Consider the following 20,689-nt stretch of genomic DNA (forward strand, 5'->3'; position numbering starts at 1 on the left):
TAATGTTTAAAAGTTTTTTAGGGGGTAGTGTTGTGTGTATGTGTGTAAGTTAGGGTTTTGTAATGTTAGGGGTTTGTGTAATGTGTGTAATGTGTGTATTTTAGTTTTAGGGGTTGTAATGTGTTAATGTGTAATTTTGGTTTGTAATTGGGGTATGTGGTAAAGTTTGGTTAGGGGTTGTAATTGTGTAATTTTATGGTTGGGGTTTATTGTAATGGTGAATGTGTTTTAAAAGTTTTTGGGTTTGGGGGTATGTAATGGTGTAATGTTTGGGGGTTTGGGTTTAGTGAATTGTTTGGTGTATGTTTGGTTAGGGAATTTGAATGTGTGTAAGTTAGGGGTTTGGGGGTATGAATTTGAAAGTGTTAAATTTTTTGTTAGGGGTTTGGGGTTTAGTGTAGTTTAGTTGGTTGTGTAAATTTTGTAAAAGTGTGTAATGTTATGGGTTGGGGTTGTAAAGTGTTAGTGTGTAAAAGTTAGGGTTATTTTGTGTAATTTTTAAAGTTGGTTAGGTTTTGTGTAAAAGTGTTTGTTGTAATTAGGGTTATGAATGGTTAAGTTGTAAATTTAGGGTTGGGGGTTTTGTGTAATGTGTTAATGTTTAATTTGGGTTAGTGTAATGTGTGTAATGTGTGAATGTGTTTTAAGTTGGGTTGGGGGGAGTTAATGGTTTTTAATTTGGGTATGTTTTGGGGTTTGTAATGGTGTAAATTTTTGTAATGTTGGTTAGTTAATGTGTGTATGTTAGGGTTATGTAAAAGTTGTATGTGTGTAAATTTAGGGTTTAGGGGGTTGTGTAATTGTGTAATGTTTTTTGTTAGGGGGTTTGGGGTTTTGTGAGGTTAATTGTGTAAGTTTGGGGTTGTAAATTTTTTAATGTGGTAATGTGTGTAAGTTAGTTTTGGGGTATGTAATGGTTTTTAAAGTTGGGTTAGGGTTTATGTAATGGTGTTTTTAGGGTTTTGTGTAAATTGGGGTAATGTGTTAAGTTGGTTAGGGGGTTTTGTAAGTGTGTAATTTGGGTAATGTTTGGGTTATGTAATTGTTAAAGTGTGTAAAGTGTGTAATGTTAGGGTTGGTGGTGTAATGTGGTAAGTATGGTTTTAATTGGGTATTTGTAAAATTTTTGGGTTTGGGGGGAGTGTAATTGGTATTTAGGGTTATTTATGTGATGTTGTAAGGTGTGTATGGTTTTAAAGAGGGTTATGTAATGTGTGAATGTGTCCCGTGTGTATTTGGGTTTAGGGGGGTTTAGTGTATGTGTGTAATGTGTTTAATTGGTAAATTTTTTAATGTGTTTTAATGTTTTGGTTAGTGTAAGTTTGGGGAATTGTGTAATGTGTGTAATTTTTTTTTGGGTTAGTGTAAAGGTTTTTATTTGAATTGTGTAATTTAGGGTTTTGTGTAAAAATTGGGGTAATGGTTAAAGTGTGAATGTTGGTTAGTGTAAAGTAATTGTCTATTGCGTAATAACTTCATTTTATTCCCGGCTGCTTCGTGTGAATAAACCACCCTTTTTTCACTTTTCTGCTGAAAATTTGGCCCTTTTTTTTCAAGAAAGCGGGGATCATGCCCCCGGGTTGGTTTAGTGGAAGCAGGCGCACATGTACTGAGACTCTTTTACCCCGACACGGGTCCAGGGGCTGAAACCGACCTGGATCATTTCCGCATTTTCCCCTGGGATAAAAATATATATATAATTATTATATATATTTATATAATTTTTATTATATTATAATATAATAAATTTATATTATATATAACCCACACTCAAAAACCATATATATATATATCATCCAAAAAAAATAACACACACACACACACCAAAATATATACAAAATAATATATAATATATATATAACACACACACACACACACACACACCACACACAAAATAATTTCAAAATATATAAAATACCTATATCTACAAAATTAAACATACTACCCTGCATACATACTACATTATAAACATATAACATACAACTTATATACACATCATACATACTTAATACAACATACCAAAATACATAATACATATTATAAACATACTACATACAATATATCCATAACACGTTTTTTTTGGAGGGCGGGCTTTTTGGCTTAACCCCCGTGTTGTCTTCCCCTCGACCATGAAAAGGCTTTTTTTTTGCGGATTTTCTGGCGTATTAGTCACATTTTTTCTCGATAATGGTCATTACACCTAAGTTACATAACATTGTACCATTATACAGCTCACACATGTAGTTCAGTTGAGACAACCTGTAGGGGGACCAATGAGGGAGGGGGACCAATGAGGGAGGGGGACCAATGAGGGACAGGTTGCATAGTGTTGCTGTAATCCTTGTGTTGACCCTTTCCCTCAGTTTTCATATCAAATAAAATCTGGGTTTCTTTCAACCAAAGTGCCCAAAAACACAAAATGCATCGATGTACAGTATGTATGTTGCAGGTAACGTTAATGCTAATGACTTTCATTGCATTCAGGGTATTTTATTCAATTTTGTAGCCTTTGAATTTTCTTTTTTTTAAAGTGGCTTCGAAAGAGATACCCCTTGTTGATCCACTCAACATCCTCTCGTCTTAACTTTCAATCCAAATAATTCATAATTTCTGGTATGAGGTTATGTAACTTAGGTGTATTGACGATGATCGATAGCTGAGCAAATTCAAATTGTCCATCCATCGGGTCGCGGGGGCAGCAGCTCCAGTAGGGGACCCCAAACTTCCCTTTCCCGAGCCACATCAAATTCAAATTGTGCTCTTGGAAAACTCTGCATTTCCAGGGTACAGCACTGTCACTGTAGTTTACAAATGTCTTAATAATAAATTAGAACATAATTCCCAGTGGCTTAGACCCAGTGGGCCCCGAGCCTCGCAATACACCGAGATAAACACTGGAATCACACTGAAGAAATTGCTCTATTTGACCTTTTTGTTGCCCATCGTACCGGCTGCTTTCCGATCCTCGCTCTCTGCTCAGCTCATACTCCTAAACACAACCATTTCTTCTCTCACTGATGACATGAAAGTGATTTGTGGAGCTGGGCGTCTGGAATCAGGCCAACGCGGCAGGTCAGAAGCTCACATCTCACATCATCCATCCCCCCGGTCCCGTGTTAATTACCAAACACACTGAAGCTCTGAGCAGAAGTCAGACCATAACAATAAAACTAGGAGTCATTTTTCACCGCTGATGAGACTCACTTACTACTCCTTTTTCCCAGCATCCATCACTGGAGCCGTAAACCTCCTCCGCCTCAGAGATAAACGAGCTGAGAAATCTCCCTTAACCACCGGCTAACGGCAGCTGATCCCCAATTCACTCCAGCAGCTTAGAAACAGGAAATATGTCGACTGATCTCATCAGTTTGGGGTTACATTTTCTGCATCAAACAGCCTGTTCTCATGAAACACTCATCCATATGGTGAGGAAAAGTAAAGCTCGGTAGTTGGTTTGTATTCCATGTGTTCATAGAATATTTATTTGATGGACGAAGTTAAGGAGAAAACACAAGACTTTCACCAGGAAACAGGTGTTCATGTCCTGGAGAAGTTAAGGAGAAAACACAAGACTTTCACCAGGAAACAGGTGTTCATGTCCTGGAGAAGTTAAGGAGAAACACAGACCTTCACCCAGGAAACAGGTGTTCAGTGTCCGGAGAAGTTAGGGAAAGCCCAGCTTCCAGACGTTTTAAGGTCCAGTGCGTAGGAATGTCTCCCTCTTTAAGGCCAGTGTGTAGGAATGTCTCCGTCTTCTTAAGGTCCAGTGTGTAGGAATGTCTCCGTCTTTTAAGGTCCAGTGTGTAGGAATGTCTCCGTCTTTTAAGGTCGCAGTGTGTAGGAATGTCTCCGTCTTTTAGTGCAGGTGTGGAATGTCTCCATCTTTTAAGGCATGTGAGATTCTCCGTCTTTTAAGGTGCAGGTGTAGGAATGTCTCCGTCTTTTAAGGTCCAGTGTGAAGGAATGTCTCCGTCTTTTAAGGTGCAGGGTGTAAGAATGTCTCCGTCTTTTAAGGTCCAGTGTGTAGGAACGTCTCCATCTTTTAAGGTCCAGTGTGTAGGAATGTCTCCGTAAATCTAGTACTAAATGTAGGCTAACGTTACCTTCTGTCGAGTATGGTGTACATTCAGGCACCAAAATATTCCTTCATATTCGGTCTGGTTACTACCGTTCAAGACGGCACCGGTGCCCTTTTGGAACCGCGTTTCGGTACCCAACCTTAGTCGTTAGATCCTCAAACCTTTTAGTGTAGAAGTAACATCTCAGAGATGTGCAAGACTTCTGTTTTTGCAGCAAGTGTTGCCACTAAAATACAGTTTGAAAATACAGTTGAGCTTTACACACACATTTCAAACTGCTAACCTACAATGGGGATGAGTCTGAACGTCTTCAGCACAACCTGACATAGATGAAACCTGACGGCGTCGTTCTTAAGCAGGCTGAGGCCTGAGGGGAATCCCCCTCGGGGGGTGGGGGGGTTGGGGGTTGGAGCCTCTGGGGACGGCAAACATTACAGTCGTCTGCGCCCGGGAGGAAGGAAGAGAGGGAAGAGATAAAGCATGGGACGGAGGAGAGGATGGAGAGAGCAGAGGAGCATCAGAGAGGGAGGAAAGCATGTGTACTGATAACAGCAGGACAATTCAATTTGATCTGGTGTTGGGGGGGGGTGGGGGGGGGGGGGGGGGGAGATTGTGCTCGGGATGGAAGACAACAGCGCGCATCCCCACGGTATCGTCATGGAACGGCGAACAACCCAGACTAATGTGGATGAGAAAGGGCGATTACGTGATTATAAAGCATGACTCAAACATGAAACTGAAGATCGTCTGAAGACGACACGGCTTCACACACTTAGTGTGTATCAGCTGGAAACCTGATCCTGTTCTTCCTCTGGTCCAATCACCAGGCACACGGCGGGTTGACGAGTCAGGTGCGAGAATCAAACACACCTCAGTCTGACGCGTGGTCAGCAGCCCTCAGCGTCAGAAAGCGGCGTAAAGACTCAAGGACTCCTTTGTCTCTCATGCATTACACTCTACAACTAATCCTTGACGCGCACATACCTGCCAAGGTGCTCTTGAGCAAGGCACCGAACCCCCCTCTGCTGCTCAGGGCCCAGTTTTTCAAAAGTAATCCACTAGGATTTTGGATAACGGATTGGATCAAATGTTGAAAATGGGTTTTTCAAAAGAAAAAACGGATTACACAATCGGATTAGATCACATAATCTAATCTTGATTTTGATCTGGATCAAACCTTTAGTTTGGGTTTTTCAGAACCTTTTTGTAGGATCACTTTGATCCAAAAAATCTGGATTAAACTGATCCCATCAGAAGGGTGGACTCAGCGTGGATTTCATGCCCAAAATGTAATGAAAACTTTAACAATGTATCAAATAATACTATATTGGATCATGCAGTATCTTACAAGATATCCTATTTATTCATAAGGTTTTAATTTTATTTGTTCATCCGTCAGGCTACAGTGATTAGGTAGGCTTTAACGTAATCAGCCTTTCAGTATAGCCTACAGCGAAGTACAAAGAGTTTGGCCTCATAAAATTATCCCCCAAACAGCTGTCAAAATTGACCAAAAACAATACATTTTCTTCTCTCAATAATTGATATATATAAATAGGCCTATATATTCATCACAATATTTATTAGTGATGCATGCAATGATACAGAATAACCAAAAAAATGCAAAGAATGGCAATCACTGATTTTTGAAATCCAAAACAAATCCAAATCAGAAATAGTGTCTAACTACTTGTTGCACTTCCTGTTTGCTCGTTCTTGCAAAATAACTTATATTTACCCCACACTGGCCATTCTACTTGTTGCTTCTTTACAATCTATAGTTCTACATTGTGAATTCCTATCCTGTTTGAACACTGGTTATCCAGATTTGGTGATCCTGAAAAGTTCCTATCCGGGTCAGATTGATCCAATTTGATGTTGCTTTGAAAAACTGGCTCAAAAATAAGATGGATTACGTGATCACGGATCGCAAAAAAAAGGATTACTAAATCCGGATCAATTTGATCCAGATTACATTTTTTGAAAAACTGGGCCCAGGGCGCTGTTCCAGCACTGGCACCCCCCCCCCCCCACTCTGACATCTCTCCATTAGTGCATGAATAGGACCTTTCAGGCCTGTGTGTAGTGTGTAATAACAACAGAATGTAAATGGTTATTTCCCCATAGGGGATCAATAAAGAGCATACATTAAATTATACATGCACTAATGGAGAGATGTCAGAGTGGGGGGAGGGGGGGGGGTGCTGCCCATAGAAAGGAAGCGTCCAGGACCACCACCATACTTTTGGTCCGTATGAGGACTTGAACCAGCGACCCTCCGGTTCCCAACCAGACTGAGCTACAGCAAGACACCACAACGCCGTGGAAGCAAAAGATGACAAATTCTCAACTCAAGACGAAGAACATGAAGTAGATGTTGTCCATCTTTTATCTCTTTTAAAAACACAGCCCCCTCTTAATACATCATTAAGCAACAAAGGTGCATTTCTGCAGAGACACACCGCAGTTTGGAGGCAGTGGAAAGAGAAAGGACAAGCCGGTGTGTGGGGTTGGGCGTGTAATACAAAGTCCACCCTCTCCAGAGTCTTCCTGCTGGGTTAACACCTTGCAGGCGCCACTGAATTATATAACTAACTCCTCATCCACCATCATGAAAGGCTTCCTTTTTTCTGCACAGACAAGTGTTTTTTGACAGCTGGTTGAATACTGAAGCAGACCACGCTCACCACCTTTCATTGATTCAGCAATAAAACATGCTTAGTCACATTCGATTTCTCATTAGATAAAGGTATGCCACACCAGAGCTTCACAGAGGAATCGATTAGTTGTCAACTATGAAATTGATCGCCAACTATTTCAATAAACGATAAATCGCTTTGAAAAAATTTCAAAATAAAGTCAAACTTCTCTAATGTCAGTCTGTTAAATGTGAATATGTTCTAGTTTCTTCTCTCCTCTGCGACAGTAAGCTGAATGTCTTTGAGTTGTGGACAAAATGAGACATTTGAGGACGTTGTCTTGAGATTTGGGAACACTGATTCACATTTTCTGACATTTTAAAGACCAAACAACTTATCCATTAATTGATCAATCAATTGATTGATCGCCTCTGGAGAAACTAGGGGACAAGTGTCTTGCTCAGGGACACATTGGTTGATGTTTGGCGGTAGGAATCAAACCCAGATCTCCTACACCAAAGCCATGGTGGACCACTACCAACCCCAATGGCCAATGAAAACAATGGATACTCGCAGCCCTAAACTATGAGTCATTTACAATGGCCGATTTAAATTTTCATTCCTCAGAATCATTTATAATGACAAATAAATGATAGTATAGCCCAGTCTGTCCACCAGAGGGCGCTCTACCACGTCCCTGTTGGGGAACCTGTTGGTGTTAGCGTTACATACAACACTAACGGGGACGTTGTAGATGCAAACAAAGCATTTTGCAATGTATGTAGGAAGGAGTTTGGTATTTTTAGATTTCTCCCAGCCCGGTAAATAACCATTTGAAAATAATAAATAATTCTCGACTGCTGGGGTGACGAGAGGATGTTGTCCAAGCCGTAGGGCTGGGAGATATGGAGAAAATCAAATATCACAATATTTATGTAGTATTCTATTTTGTAGTATTGACCCTCGGTGCTTACACAAAATATTTACACAATGAGATTTTTGATAAATGATCATCAGTAATGTGGATATAATGACTAAGTGGGTAAAGGTAAATAATAGAACAGTTACAGCACTCTGGTAAGTTCAAAAAATGACATCACTTTACTGTAATGCAGCCTTTAAAACCAGGAAAAGACACTTATCTTATATTATGGATTTACAATATCCAAAATCTAAGACGATACCTTGTCTCATACCAATATATCGATATATTGCCGAGCTCTACCAAGCAGGTTAGCATCCTGAACGTGTCTGAGCCGCGCTGCCTCCCCTCGATGGGGAAACCCGAATTTTGCAACTCTGTTGATGTTGCTGCTACACCCCAAACACACCCACCAGCCCGCATTTAATCCGCAATGCTGCATTTAATGTCTCCATGCGGCAGCACTGAACGACTCTCCCACTGGAGCATCATTTGTAGAAGATAGATGTCATTACGCTAAATGACCACAACCGCAGAGCAGTCCATTAGGAACCGAGTCCACGACTGGTTAATGCAAACAGACTGTCGTGGTGGAACTCCGCCGCAGAGTGAACCTTGTAAATACGACATCCTTTGTTTGGATATTTATAGAACTGAATATGACCAGTTTATCTGGAAGAAAGATGCTGTCACTGGAGACCTTTCTGCACCAAAAGCTCCAATATGAGCACAAACTGAGCTCCCTGTTGCTCAATCATAACAAGTTAAGTGATAATACAGAACATTTTAACATGAGTAGATTGCTTTGTCTTCTTAATACCAGTGGGGATGTTGACTTAATGAATATTCAAATTTCCTTGTCCCCCTTGAGATGTATCATCTCATTTTTACTCATTACATAACAGGCGAGTGACTAGTAGATAAAATAAAGACATGTGACCTGTATTTATTCATTCACTGAGAGGCAGCCTCTCTTCTGCAGGAATGACCAGGGTCTGGTAGGACCAGGCTAATGGACCAGGGTCTGGCTGGACCGGGCTAATGGACCAGGGTCTGGTAGGACCAGGCTACTGGACCAGAGTCTGGTAGGACCAGGCTAACGGACCAGGGTCTAGTAGGACCAGGCTAATGAGCCAGAGTCTGGTAGGACTGGGCTAATGGACCAGAGTCTGGTAGGACCAGGCTAACGTACCAGAGTCTGGTTGGAACGGGCTAACGTACCAGAGTCTGGTAGGACCGGGCTAACGTACCAGAGTCTGGTAGGACCAGGCTAACGTACCAGAGTCTGGTAGGACCGAGCTAATGGACCAGAGTCTGGTTGGAACGGGCTAATGAGCCAGAGTCTGGTAGGACAACGGCTAACGGACCAGAGTCTGGTAGGACCAGGCTAACGTACCAGAGTCTGGTAGGACAACGGCTAACGTACCAGAGTCTGGTAGGACAACGGCTAACGGACCAGAGTCTGGTAGGACCAGGCTAACGTACCAGAGTCTGGTAGGACAACGGCTAACGGACCAGAGTCTGGTTGGAACGGGCTAATGAGTCTACAAAAAATGTGTGTGTGTGTGTGTGTGTGTGTGTGTGTATGTATTTCAGGCCTGTGTGTAGTCACCATCAAACTAGCAAAAGTGGATTTGGATACAACTTAAACTAGTAACTAAAGTAACTAGTAACTAAAGCTGTCGGATGAGTGTAGTGGAGTAACTAAAGTAACTAGTAACTAAAGCTGTCAGATGAATGTAGTGGAGTAACTAAAGTAACTAGTAACTAAGCTTTCAGATGAATGTAGAGGAGTAACTAAAGTAACTAGTAACTAAGCTTTCAGATGAATGTAGAGGAGTAACTAAAGTAACTAGTAACTAAAGCTATCAGATGAGTGTAGTGGAGTAACTAAACTAACTAGTAACTAAGCTTTCAGATGAATGTAGTGGAGTAACTAAAGTAACTAGTAACTAAAGCTGTCGGATGAGTGTAGTGGAGTAACTAAAGTAACTAGTAACTAAAGCTGTCAGATGAATGTAGTGGAGTAACTAAAGTAACTAGTAACTAAAGCTGTCAGATGAATGTAGTGGAGTACTAAAGTAACTAGTAACAAAAGCTGTCAGATGAATTTTAGTGGAGTAACTAAAGTAACTAGTAACAAGCTGTCAGATGAATGTAGTGGAGTAACTAAGTAACTAGTAACTAAAGCTGTCAGATGAATGTAGTGGAGTAACTAAAGTAACTAGTAACTAAGCTTTCAGATGAATGTAGTGGAGTAACTAAAGTAACTATAACTACAGTAACTAGTAACTAAAGCTGTCAGATGAATGTAGTGGAGTAACTAAAGTAACTAGTAACTAAAGCTGTCAGATGAATGTAGAGGAGTAACTAAAGTAACTAGTAACTAAAGCTTTCGGATGAATGTAGTGGAGTAACTAAAGTAACTAGTAACTAGATTAACTAGTAACTAAAGCTGTCAGATGAATGTAGTGGAGTAACTAAAGTAACTAGTAACTAAAGATGAATGTAGTGGAGTAAAAAGTAGAATATTTCTCTCTGAGATGTAGCGGGGTAGAAGTAGAAAGTAACATGAAGGGAAAAGACTCAAGTAAATATCAAGTAGCTCAACACGTGGACTGAAGTACAGTAATGGAGTAAAAGTACTTAGTTACTTTCCCCCGCTGCCTGTCAGGCCGAGGCCAGGGTTCCCCGCTCATCTGCCCCCGAAAACTGCTGATGTCTAACATCTCGTGTCCGTCTCTCCGTCTCCCTCCCGGCTCTCACACATGCTCGCTCCACCTGCCTCTCAGCCTCCACTGCGGATCTCATTTCACTCGCTCCACAGCGTTGTTATGGTAACCACATTTTTGGTACCACAGTACTTCAGTCCTGGAACGAGAGCTTTTTGAATTTGATCCGTGTGCAGCGTGACATTCCCTCGCAGTGAGGCCTCGACAGGGCGGAAACACACAAACGTTTCCTTAAACTTCTCCACCACAATATGAGACTAACAGCTGGAACACACTGCAGCCGTTAGCATAGCAGTTGGTATAGCAACGTAGCAGCTATTTTTAATTTTGGCGCCCATGTAATGCAATCTATCCGGCCACATTTACTTACTTACTTACTTACTTACTTACTTACTAACTAACTAACTACTACACCACAATTCGCACGTTCTGTATTTTGACTCTATAACATCTCAGCAGTGTTATCAACACAGTCTCACTCCAGGTTAAAAATAGAGAAGTTTGGTCAGGTGCCTTTGTTGTTGTTATTGATGCTAGAAGTCTCCTTTAGCGCTTGGTTGTCTCCTTTAGCGTCATGTAACACGCGCTTGGTCGTCTCCTTTAGCGTCATGTAACACGCGCTTGGTTGTCTCCTTTAGCGTCATGTAACACGCGCTTGGTCGTCTCCTTTAGCGTCTTATAACACGCTTGGTCGTCTCCTTTAGCGTCTTATAACACGCTTGGTTGTCTCCTTTAGCGTCTTATAACACGCTTGGTTGTCTCCTTTAGCGTCTTATAACACGCTTGGTTGTCTCCTTTAGCGTCATGTAACACGCGCTTGGTTGTCTCCTTTAGCGTCATGTAACACGCTTGGTCGTCTCCTTTAGCGTCATGTAACACGCTTGGTCGTCTCCTTTAGCGTCATGTAACACGCTTGGTCGTCTCCTTTAGCGTCATATAACACGCTTGGTTGTCTCCTTTAGCGTCATATAACACGCTTGGTTGTCTCCTTTAGCGTCATATAACACACTTGGTTGTCTCCTTTAGCGTCATATAACACGCTTGGTTGTCTCCTTTAGCGTCAGATAACACGCTTGGTTGTCTCCTTTAGCGTCATATAACACGCTTGGTTGTCTCCTTTAGCGTCATATAACACGCTTGGTTGTCTCCTTTAGCGTCAGATAACGCGCTTGGTTGTCTCCTTTAGCGTCATCGTCTCCTTTAGTGTCGTATAACACACGCTTAACATGTTAAACCGTATATATTTCAGCATATAAATCGCCCCTGACTATAAGACACAGGACCAGCCAAACTATGAAAAAAAAGTGACCTATAATCCATGAAATACGATATTTATCTTCTGTATCTTCGGACCGACGCCTTGATTCCCAAGTTCATTTCTGATCCACTTGACCTACAAAAAGAAAATCCACTTGTCCCGGACAAACGAACAAGCCTTAATGTTGAACTCTGCAATATTGGAAATTATTTCCTTTCATTTGCTTAAATCCATCAGGCAGTTTGTTGAGTTTGAGTATAACACTGAAAGCAGCAAAACTGAGAAGACTTCAGTGTCTGTTATATCATTATCGCAGTTTTCTGCCGTTACTTTCAATTATTTTCAATGTCGATTTATCTGTATTATTTTCCCGGTTAACTGATGAGTTGTTGGGGCTCTAAAATGTCAGAAAATGGTGAAAAATGTGGATCAGTGTTTACCAAAAAACCCAAGATTACGTCTGTTTTGTCCACAATTCAAAGACATCCAGCCTACTGTCCCGGAGAAGAGAAGAAACTAGAAAAATAATCATATTCAACAAGCGGACATCACGCAAGTTTCACTGTTTTTACATAAAAAAATGACTCAAACCGATAAATCGATTATCAAAAGAGTTGCCGATTCATTTAAAAGTTGTAAATAATCCATTCATCTTTGCAGCTCTAGTTGAATTGAGACGATTTTTCCATCTTTGGGAACAGTTCGGCAGCCAAACCAGTTCATGCATCTCCTGAATCTGTTTCCACGTGGTTTTTACTGTGGAGACTGAAAGTAGTTATCATGTGAACATGCATGGTGAAAATAGAAAGGAGAAAAAGCTTTTGGGTGAGGCAATTTTAGAACCCAGGAATGTCAACCTAGCAGAGTAAGACTGAGATAAGATAAGAAACCTGGGTGGGGGTGCGACTCTGACAGTGAGTAAAACCAGATTCCCTGTCCGACTTTAGGTGAAGATGCTGAGTTATAAACTTGCCAACACACAGCCACAGCTCAACCAATGGTGAAGCAGAGAATAAGATATACTACGCCCATTTATGCAAAACAACTTAACGTCTACACCCATTCATGCAAAACAACTTTACAGCTACACCCATTAATGTAAAACAACTTTACGTCTACACCCATTCATGTAAAACAACTTTACGTCTACACCCATTCATGTAAAACAACTTTACGTCTACACCCATTTATGCAAAACACTTTACGGCTACACCCATTTATGCAAAACAACTTTACGGCTACACCCATTTATGTAAAACAACTTTACGTCTACACCCATCATGTAAAACAACTTTACGGCTACACCCATTAGTAAAACAACTTTACGTCTACACCCATTATGTAAAACAACTTTACGTCTACACCCTTTATGTAAAACAACTTTACGTCTACACCCATTTATGTAAAACAACTTACGGCTACACCCATTTAGTACAATGTAACAACTTTACGGCTACACCCCTTTATGTAAAACAACTTTACGGCTACACCCATTATGTAAACAACTTTTTCGGTCTACACCCATTCATGTAAAAACTTTACGGCTACACCCATTCATGTAAAACAAATTTAACGGCTACACCCATTCATGTAAAACAACTTTAAAGGCTACACCCATTCATGTAAAACAACTTTACGGCTACACCCATTCATGTAAAAAAACTTTACGTCTACACCCATTTATGTAAAAAACTTTACGTCTACACCCATTATGTAAAACAACTTTACGTCTACACCCATTCATGTAAAACAACTTTACGTCTACACCCATTCATGTTAAAACAACTTTACGGTCTACACCATTCATGTAAAACAACTTTACGTCTCACACCATTATGTAAAAACACTTTCGTCTTCACAGTAACAAAAACTTCAGTACAAATAAACAACTTTACGTCTACACCCATTTATGTAAAACAACTTTACGGCTACACCCATTCATGTAAAACAACTTTACGTCTACACCCATTTATGTAAAACAACTTTACGTCTACACCCATTCATGTAAAACAACTTTACGGCTACACCCATTCATGTAAAACAACTTTACGTCTACACCCATTCATGTAAAACAACTTTACGTCTACACCCATTCATGTAAAACAACTTTACGTCTACACCCATTTATGTAAAACAACTTTACGTCTACACCCATTTATGTAAAACAACTTTACGTCTACACCCATTTATGTAAAATAACTTTACGTCTTCACCCATTTATGTAAAACAACTTTACAGCTACACCCATTTATGTAAAACAACTTTACAACAGGGACAGGAAGTAGAACAGGGACAGGAAGTAGTTCTTTTGGAGATTCTGGTCTACTAGTGGCTGTTGGAGCAGTGACTGTTTCCTCCTGAAGACGACTGTGGATTGACGGGATCCGACAACGAGTTTACCATGAACCAGAAAGGTTATGCTGAAATAACCAGATATCTGACGTTGTTTTGAACCTAACATTACCCACAAACCAACGTTGATTTGCTGGATAAACCAACTCTGGGAGCGTCTTCTGGGCGGGGGGGCGACAGCCTTGTGTTGTCAAAGTGTTTTGAATCGACGTGGCACATCGACAATGAAGAGGAAGTATCCATTTACACACGCGTCACACTATCGGATTTAAAACACCTGATCTCGTCTCCATCTTATCGGCCTTCATGTCCTACCTACTCGATGACATCATCTGTGTTCTGATTGGTCACTTCCTGTGCAACGACTTCACGCCAAACCCAACAGCAGATATGTTAGGGCGAAATGTGTGTGTGTGTGTGTGTGTGTGTGTGTGTTAGTGAGTGAGTGAGTGAGACAGACAGAGAGAGAGAGAGAGTGAGAGACACACAAAGAAAGAGAGAGAGAGACAAGAAAGAGAGAGAGACAGAGACACAGAGAGAGAGACAGAAAAGACACACAGAAAGAGAGAGAGACAGAGAGAGAGACACACAGAAAGAGAGAGAGACACAGAAAGAGAGAGAGACAGAGAGTGACAGACACACACAAAGAAAGAGAGACACAAAGAGAGACAGAGAGAGAGACACACAGAAAGGAGACACAGAGACAGACAGAGCGAGCGAGAGAGACACACACAGAAAGAGAGAGAGAGAGACAGAGAGACACAGAGAAAGAGAGACAGAGCGAGAGAGACACACACAGAAAGAAAGAGAGCGACCGAGAGAGAGAGAGAGTTGTGGTTGTGTGTGTGTGTGTGTGTGTGTGTGTGTGTTGTTGTGTGTGTGTGTGTTGTGTGTTGTGTGTGTGTTGTGTGTGTGTGTGTGTGTGTGTGTGTGTGCGCTGATAAAAGGCTGAAAGTGTGTCTCTGGTGCAGCTCTGACACCAGCGGCCCATATGGAGCGGCCATATTGGACGTTGAGCTGAGGGCTGAGTCAGACTCTTCCGTGTTTCCCTCGCTCGACTCGGAGAGTTGACGAGCCGACGAAGAACAGAAACAAGCCGTTGTGTCCACAAGTGTCTCACAGGATTTACTTTTGTCCAGAGTTCAAACCCTCCTCCGTCACATTAAACCATCTGCTGGCCCTGAAATAACCAGGAACACCGGGAAAACTAGACCACGCCTCCATTTAAATAATAAATCACCTCTTCATCATCATCATCTCAGCACAATCTGACCACCTATAGATCGGGGGGGATATTTAAAGGAATATCAGCTGTTAATATCTGTTCTCACTCCCATCTGGTAACATGGACTTAACATTTTTCATTCTTTTCTGACATTTTATAGAGAAAACAATTAAAAGGGCCCATATTCTGCTCATCTTCAGGTTCATATCTGTATTTTGAGGTTGGACCAGAATAGGTTTACATGGTTTAATTTTTTAAAAACACCATATTATTGTTGTACTGCACACTGCTAAGACATCTCACTAGTTTTAGCTCCAGAGTGAGACATCTCTCTAGTTTTAGCTCCCAATATGGGCACTAGATCAATAGAGAAATTAATTGGCAGATTAATCGACGAGAGAAGTTGGAGAAGATCTCTATAGGGTTAGAGAAGATCTCTGCAGGGTTAGAGAAGATCTCTATAGGGTTAGAGAAGATCTCTGTAGGGTTAGAGAAGATCTCTATAGAGTTAGAGAAGATCTCTGTAGGGTTAGAGAAGATCACTGTAGAGTTAGAGAAGACCTCTATAGAGTTAGAGAAGACCTCTATAGGGTTAGAGAAGATCTCTATAGGGTTAGAGAAGACCTCTATAGGGCTGGAGAAGATCTCTATAGGGTTAGAGAAGATCTCTAGATCTAGACATTTTGACGCCCCATTGGCGCTTGGATGTGTCGACTGTAGAACGGCCATAAGACCAAAACCAAGCGAGGAACTTTGAGCAGACGGGCCCTACATGCTTTGGGGAGCAGATCCCGACGGAGCCATCGCATCACCGAGGAGCTTCGGGGACATTCAGGAGGAAACTCTTCATTCCCCACATCTACGTCAGGTTACAGCCTAACGAGCCTTCATGAACCCTCCTGTTGAGCTCGGGTCCAATTTGACCCGTTTTCTAAGTTTCCATGTCAGAAACAAGGCTTTCTATCCAGCCAAACTTCCATCAATACCAAGTGATGATCACTACTATTATGGGAGAAAATCTGTGATCATCCATAAACATAGAGACTTTAATCAAGATAATCCTAATTGCTGCATATTTTACTCAATAAATCAGAATCAGCTTTATTTGCCAGGTGTGAGGACACATAAGAGGAGATCTGCTGTGGATCGTCAGTGCTCACAATGCGCCACGTACAAATACAAAAAAATAAAATCAAAAAATAAAACGAGTTTGCAGAATCAAACCATCAAATCATAGCCATTTTGATGAGATGTTTGTGAATTATTGGTCAAAGTATAATACCGAGCAGTCTGTGCTCCAATTCTGTACAAAGTGGGGATTTGAGATAATGTATTCTTTCATTTGGACAAAGGTCAACATCTTCATCCTTCACTGAAGAAGACTCCAAACAGAAACAATATAGACAACGAAGAGTGCAGCGTATGCAGGAGTAAATCATGATATGATAGTGGAGCATATGCAGTTAGGTGTAATTTCATGTAAATGAGATTTATTCACCATCAAGTGCATAAAGAAGAGTAAAACTAGTGGCAATGAGTCATGAAGTTGGCCAGAAAGATCCTTCATGAGCTCCTGCAACAGAGTGAGTCCACTCCACTCGTCCTGCACCCGTCCCCTCTCTCGTGACGAATAAATCCCAAAACAACGCGTCGTCTACGCAGAGACTCGGACTAACTGCTTCGGCCTCTTTCTCAGCTTCTTATCTTCACTGAAAAGTGCACAAAATATGTCTTTGGTGTGCAAGGAGACACAGGAACACACGTACGGACCACAGCACACCTGCTGGGTTTAGTGCAAATATGATGCACGTCAGTCCAGACATGAGGATTTTAAATGTGCTCCATATGGAGAGAGAGATACACAGGAAACGGACCTGAGCCATTGTGCAGAACCAAGAAGGAGCTACGGGGACAGACAGGAGGAAACTCTTCACCCACACACACACACACACACACACCACACACACACCACACACACACACACACAATTAGCAGGTAAGCCTAGGCTACTATGGGAGAGGGTTTGGGAATATGGGAATAAATGGCTTTCAGTTCTGGGTTTGAGGTCTGAACTGCAGAGGGAAAAATTAGAGATTGTAAGACTAAATTGAGAAGACTGAGTTCAGATTTTAAGATTTAAAGACATCAATCAGAGAGACTCGTTTCAGATTTAAGACACCTGTCTCAAACCGTTTAAACAAACCAACATCTCAATTATCTCAATCTAGGCTACACAACAATTGTTTGTCAGCCTCCACACTCTGTCCACACGTGGTCCTAATCCGGTCCGGTCTACCTACGACCCGTAGCAGAAACCTGCTGACTCGGCGTGAGTCCAGCTGCAGCTTCTCACGTGAACGAGCCAGCCATCAATCAGCACGAGTTGTAAAAGAATTAATTAATTAATTAAAAACCCGCTGAGTCATGTTTTTACTCACACGAACGCGTGGTAGAGCAGCGCCCACCCCCTCGGCCTCTCCAGCGCGTCGTACAGCAGGTTCTGGATCCTCCTCCGCCGGATGTTATTCCTCTTGGCCGGCCGGCTGTAGTTCAGGGGGGTCTTGGCCAGCAGTCCGATCCCGATGCCCTGGGATCCCCGCTTGAAGCCGTCCCGACCCGAAGCCGCCGGCGTGGCCAGCAGCAGCGCGCCATCCCGGTCCGCGCCCCCGCCCTGGTCCAACAAGTCCCCCCCGCCGCCGGAGCCCTTCTTCTGCTCCTCCGAGCCGCTAGCGACGGTCCTGGACCGGAGCCCCATTGTCATGCTGGATGCCCGGGGTGGGCAGCATGCCATGATCCGGGTGCTGGCTCCGGAGACACCCCCCCCCCCCACCACCACCACCTTTCTCTTCCCTCAGCCGCGGGTCATTTAAGGATTTAAAGGATGTGGTCCCCGGCGCTCAGCGGTCTGACTGGAAAACAGAGAGGGAGGAAGAGATGAAGAGAGAGAGAAGAGAGAGAGAGAGAGGGAGAGAGACGAGAGAAAGAGAGAGAGAGGAGAGAGAGAGAGAGGAGGAGAGAGGGAGGAGATGAGAGGGGAGAGGAGAGAAGAGGAGGAGAGAGGGAGAGAGAGAGAGATTGTTACATCCTTATTTTGGGAAACCATCGGCATCTGTAGCCGACGTGTTTGGCTGCAGAGCAGAAATCCGACAACATTTACAAAATCGCAAAGAACCCCCCCCACGCCCATGTTACAAAAACCCTCCACCCCAACAACAGACAGGAACATCACAGCGATCTAACACCACGAACTCGGATAAACTCACTGTAGCGCACCTGTGTTTGTGGGATTATTGTAGAAATATAAAGCTACGCGACCAAGAAAAGCGACAAAAAACGCCTGGATCCGGAATCGTGGCGGTGCTGAGCCCCAATTATCACAATTTAAAAAAAAAAAGGAGCGTTAAGCAACAATTGCCCAATTACCAAACAATTACCAAAAACGCTTACCCAAAGCGCGCACGCACACGCGCACACATACACGAATACACGTACACACACCACACACACACACACTGTAGACAAAGAGCTGGCATCACGCTGCATCCCCGCGCACACTAACGCCGACTCAAAGAGACACCTAAGGGGGGGGGGGACCTGCGGAAGACAAAGCGGCCGCACCGAGACCTACCAGCAGCTGCTCCCGCGCATGGCTCGCGTCTCCGGGGCTTCCAGCCTCCATCCACCTGCACGGGAAGCGGTGCTGGCTCCTCGGCTCAGAGGCGGAGGATAGGAGGAGGAGGAGGAAGGAGAGGAGGAGGAGGGAGGGGTGGAGAGCAGAGATGCTGCGTGAAGGAGGTCGATACTGAAACTGAAACAGAGGAGGAGCAGAGAGAGAGGTAGGGGGGGGGGGGGGGGGGGGTAAAGGGAGAGAGAGACAGAGAGAGAGACAGAAATATGTTCGGCAATATAACCAATGTCTTGTCATGTCAATAAAGCTCTTTAAATTGAGAGAGAGAGAGAGAGAGAGAGAGAGAGAGAGAGGGAGAAGGCTGGTGGGGGGTGGGGGGGGGAGATCAGGCTTGCGTGAGCAGCAACGCAGACGCCACGTGCCCGCGCACAAAGATACTGTACACCTTTATGTAAACAGGAGGACGACAGGCGTGTAAACACAGACGGATTGAGGCAGACGCGCCCACGAGAACTTAATATGCCCAGTCATGGACACGTGTGCGCGCACGTTGCGTGGCACAAAGGCCCGCGTGGATCAAGACATCAAAACACAATAAATCTGCAAAGATTAATGTTTAATCGCCAACCATGTTTTGATAATTCATGTAATTTTTTTAATGTAAAAAGTGAAACTTGTGTGATGTCAGCTTGTCTCTTCTGTCCTCTGGGACAGGAAGCTGAAGATCTTTGAGTCGTGGAGAAGACATCTGAGGACGTTGTCTCGGGCTTTTTGGGGAACTCTGATCCACATTTTTAGAGACAAACAACTCATCAATGCATCCAGAAAATAATCCACACATTAAGTAGGTTGGTTCGCTGGTTCTGGGTTTTCTGGGTGACTCCGTAAGAAACCGGGTCTCACTCCAAACAACACGGATGGATTTATTCTCAGTGTGTGGAAGCACCAGAGACACAAAATAACACACAGGTCTTCTTCCTGGTCTTCTTCCTGGTCTTTTTCTTGGTCTTCTTGGTCTTCCTGGTCTTCTTCTTCTTGGACGTGTTCTTCCTGGTCTTTTTCTTCTTCTTGGTCTTCTTGTTCTTCCTGGTCTTTTTCTCCTTCTTGGGCTTCCTGGTCTTCTTCTTCTTGGACTTCTTCTTCCTGGACTTCTTGGTCTTGGTCTTCTTGGTCTTGGTCGTCTTCTTCTTGGACTTCTTCTTCCTGGTATTCTTCTTCTTGGACGTGGTCTTCCTGGTCTTGGTCTTCTTGGACTTCTTCTTCCTGGTCTTCTTCTTCTTGGTCTTGGTCTTCTTGGTCATGGTCTTCTTGGTCTTCTTCTTCTTGGTCTTCCTGCTCTTTTCCTTCTTCTTGGTCTTCCTGGTCTTCTTCTTCTTGGTCTTCCTGGTCTTTTCCTTCTTCTTGGTCTTCTTGGTCTTCTTGGTCTTGGTCTTGGTCTTGGTCTTGGGGGGGGGGGGATGTGGTCCGGGCAATCGCAGCTGCTTCTCATAATCCTTATTCCCCGTCCAACAAACAATAAAAAAACAAAAACAAATCCCAAAGCCATGCAAATAATTACTGTTTTTTGTACAAATTACAACACGTAATTCCAACAGTTAACACATCGACTACGAAAACACACACTGCTAAAACTCAAACTGGCCAATTAACCAAAACACACAACATGGGGAACCCAAAATGGAAGCCTGACAACCAGACACACATCTGGATGTAAGGTCTGGGAGCTCCCCATTGGCTAGGCTCAACCCGAGGGGCGGGACAAACGGTTGTCTTTCAAATTCCATCCGCACGCCATAGGACAGCGCTCCAACCAATCAGAGCAACGCTGGTTGGTGGATTAACCTTTGACCTCCG

The 20,689-nt window shown here is 42.9% G+C and overlaps 1 protein-coding gene across 1 annotated transcript in view; it reads right to left on the reverse strand.

Annotated features, from left to right (window-relative positions):
* kcnq3 (potassium voltage-gated channel, KQT-like subfamily, member 3) overlaps window positions 1-19,066 on the reverse strand; it is a 104,771-nt gene extending 85,705 nt beyond the window's left edge. The window contains 2 exon segments of the mRNA XM_032532271.1: window positions 17,646-18,116; window positions 18,836-19,066. Coding sequence (XP_032388162.1) covers window positions 17,646-17,998 — 353 coding nt within the window. The 5' untranslated portion in view covers window positions 17,999-18,116; window positions 18,836-19,066.
* Between the last annotated feature and the right edge of the window lie 1,623 nt (window positions 19,067-20,689).

Source organism: Etheostoma spectabile, chromosome 12 (genome assembly GCF_008692095.1).
Source record: "Etheostoma spectabile isolate EspeVRDwgs_2016 chromosome 12, UIUC_Espe_1.0, whole genome shotgun sequence".
Lineage (NCBI taxonomy): Eukaryota > Metazoa > Chordata > Actinopteri > Perciformes > Percidae > Etheostoma > Etheostoma spectabile.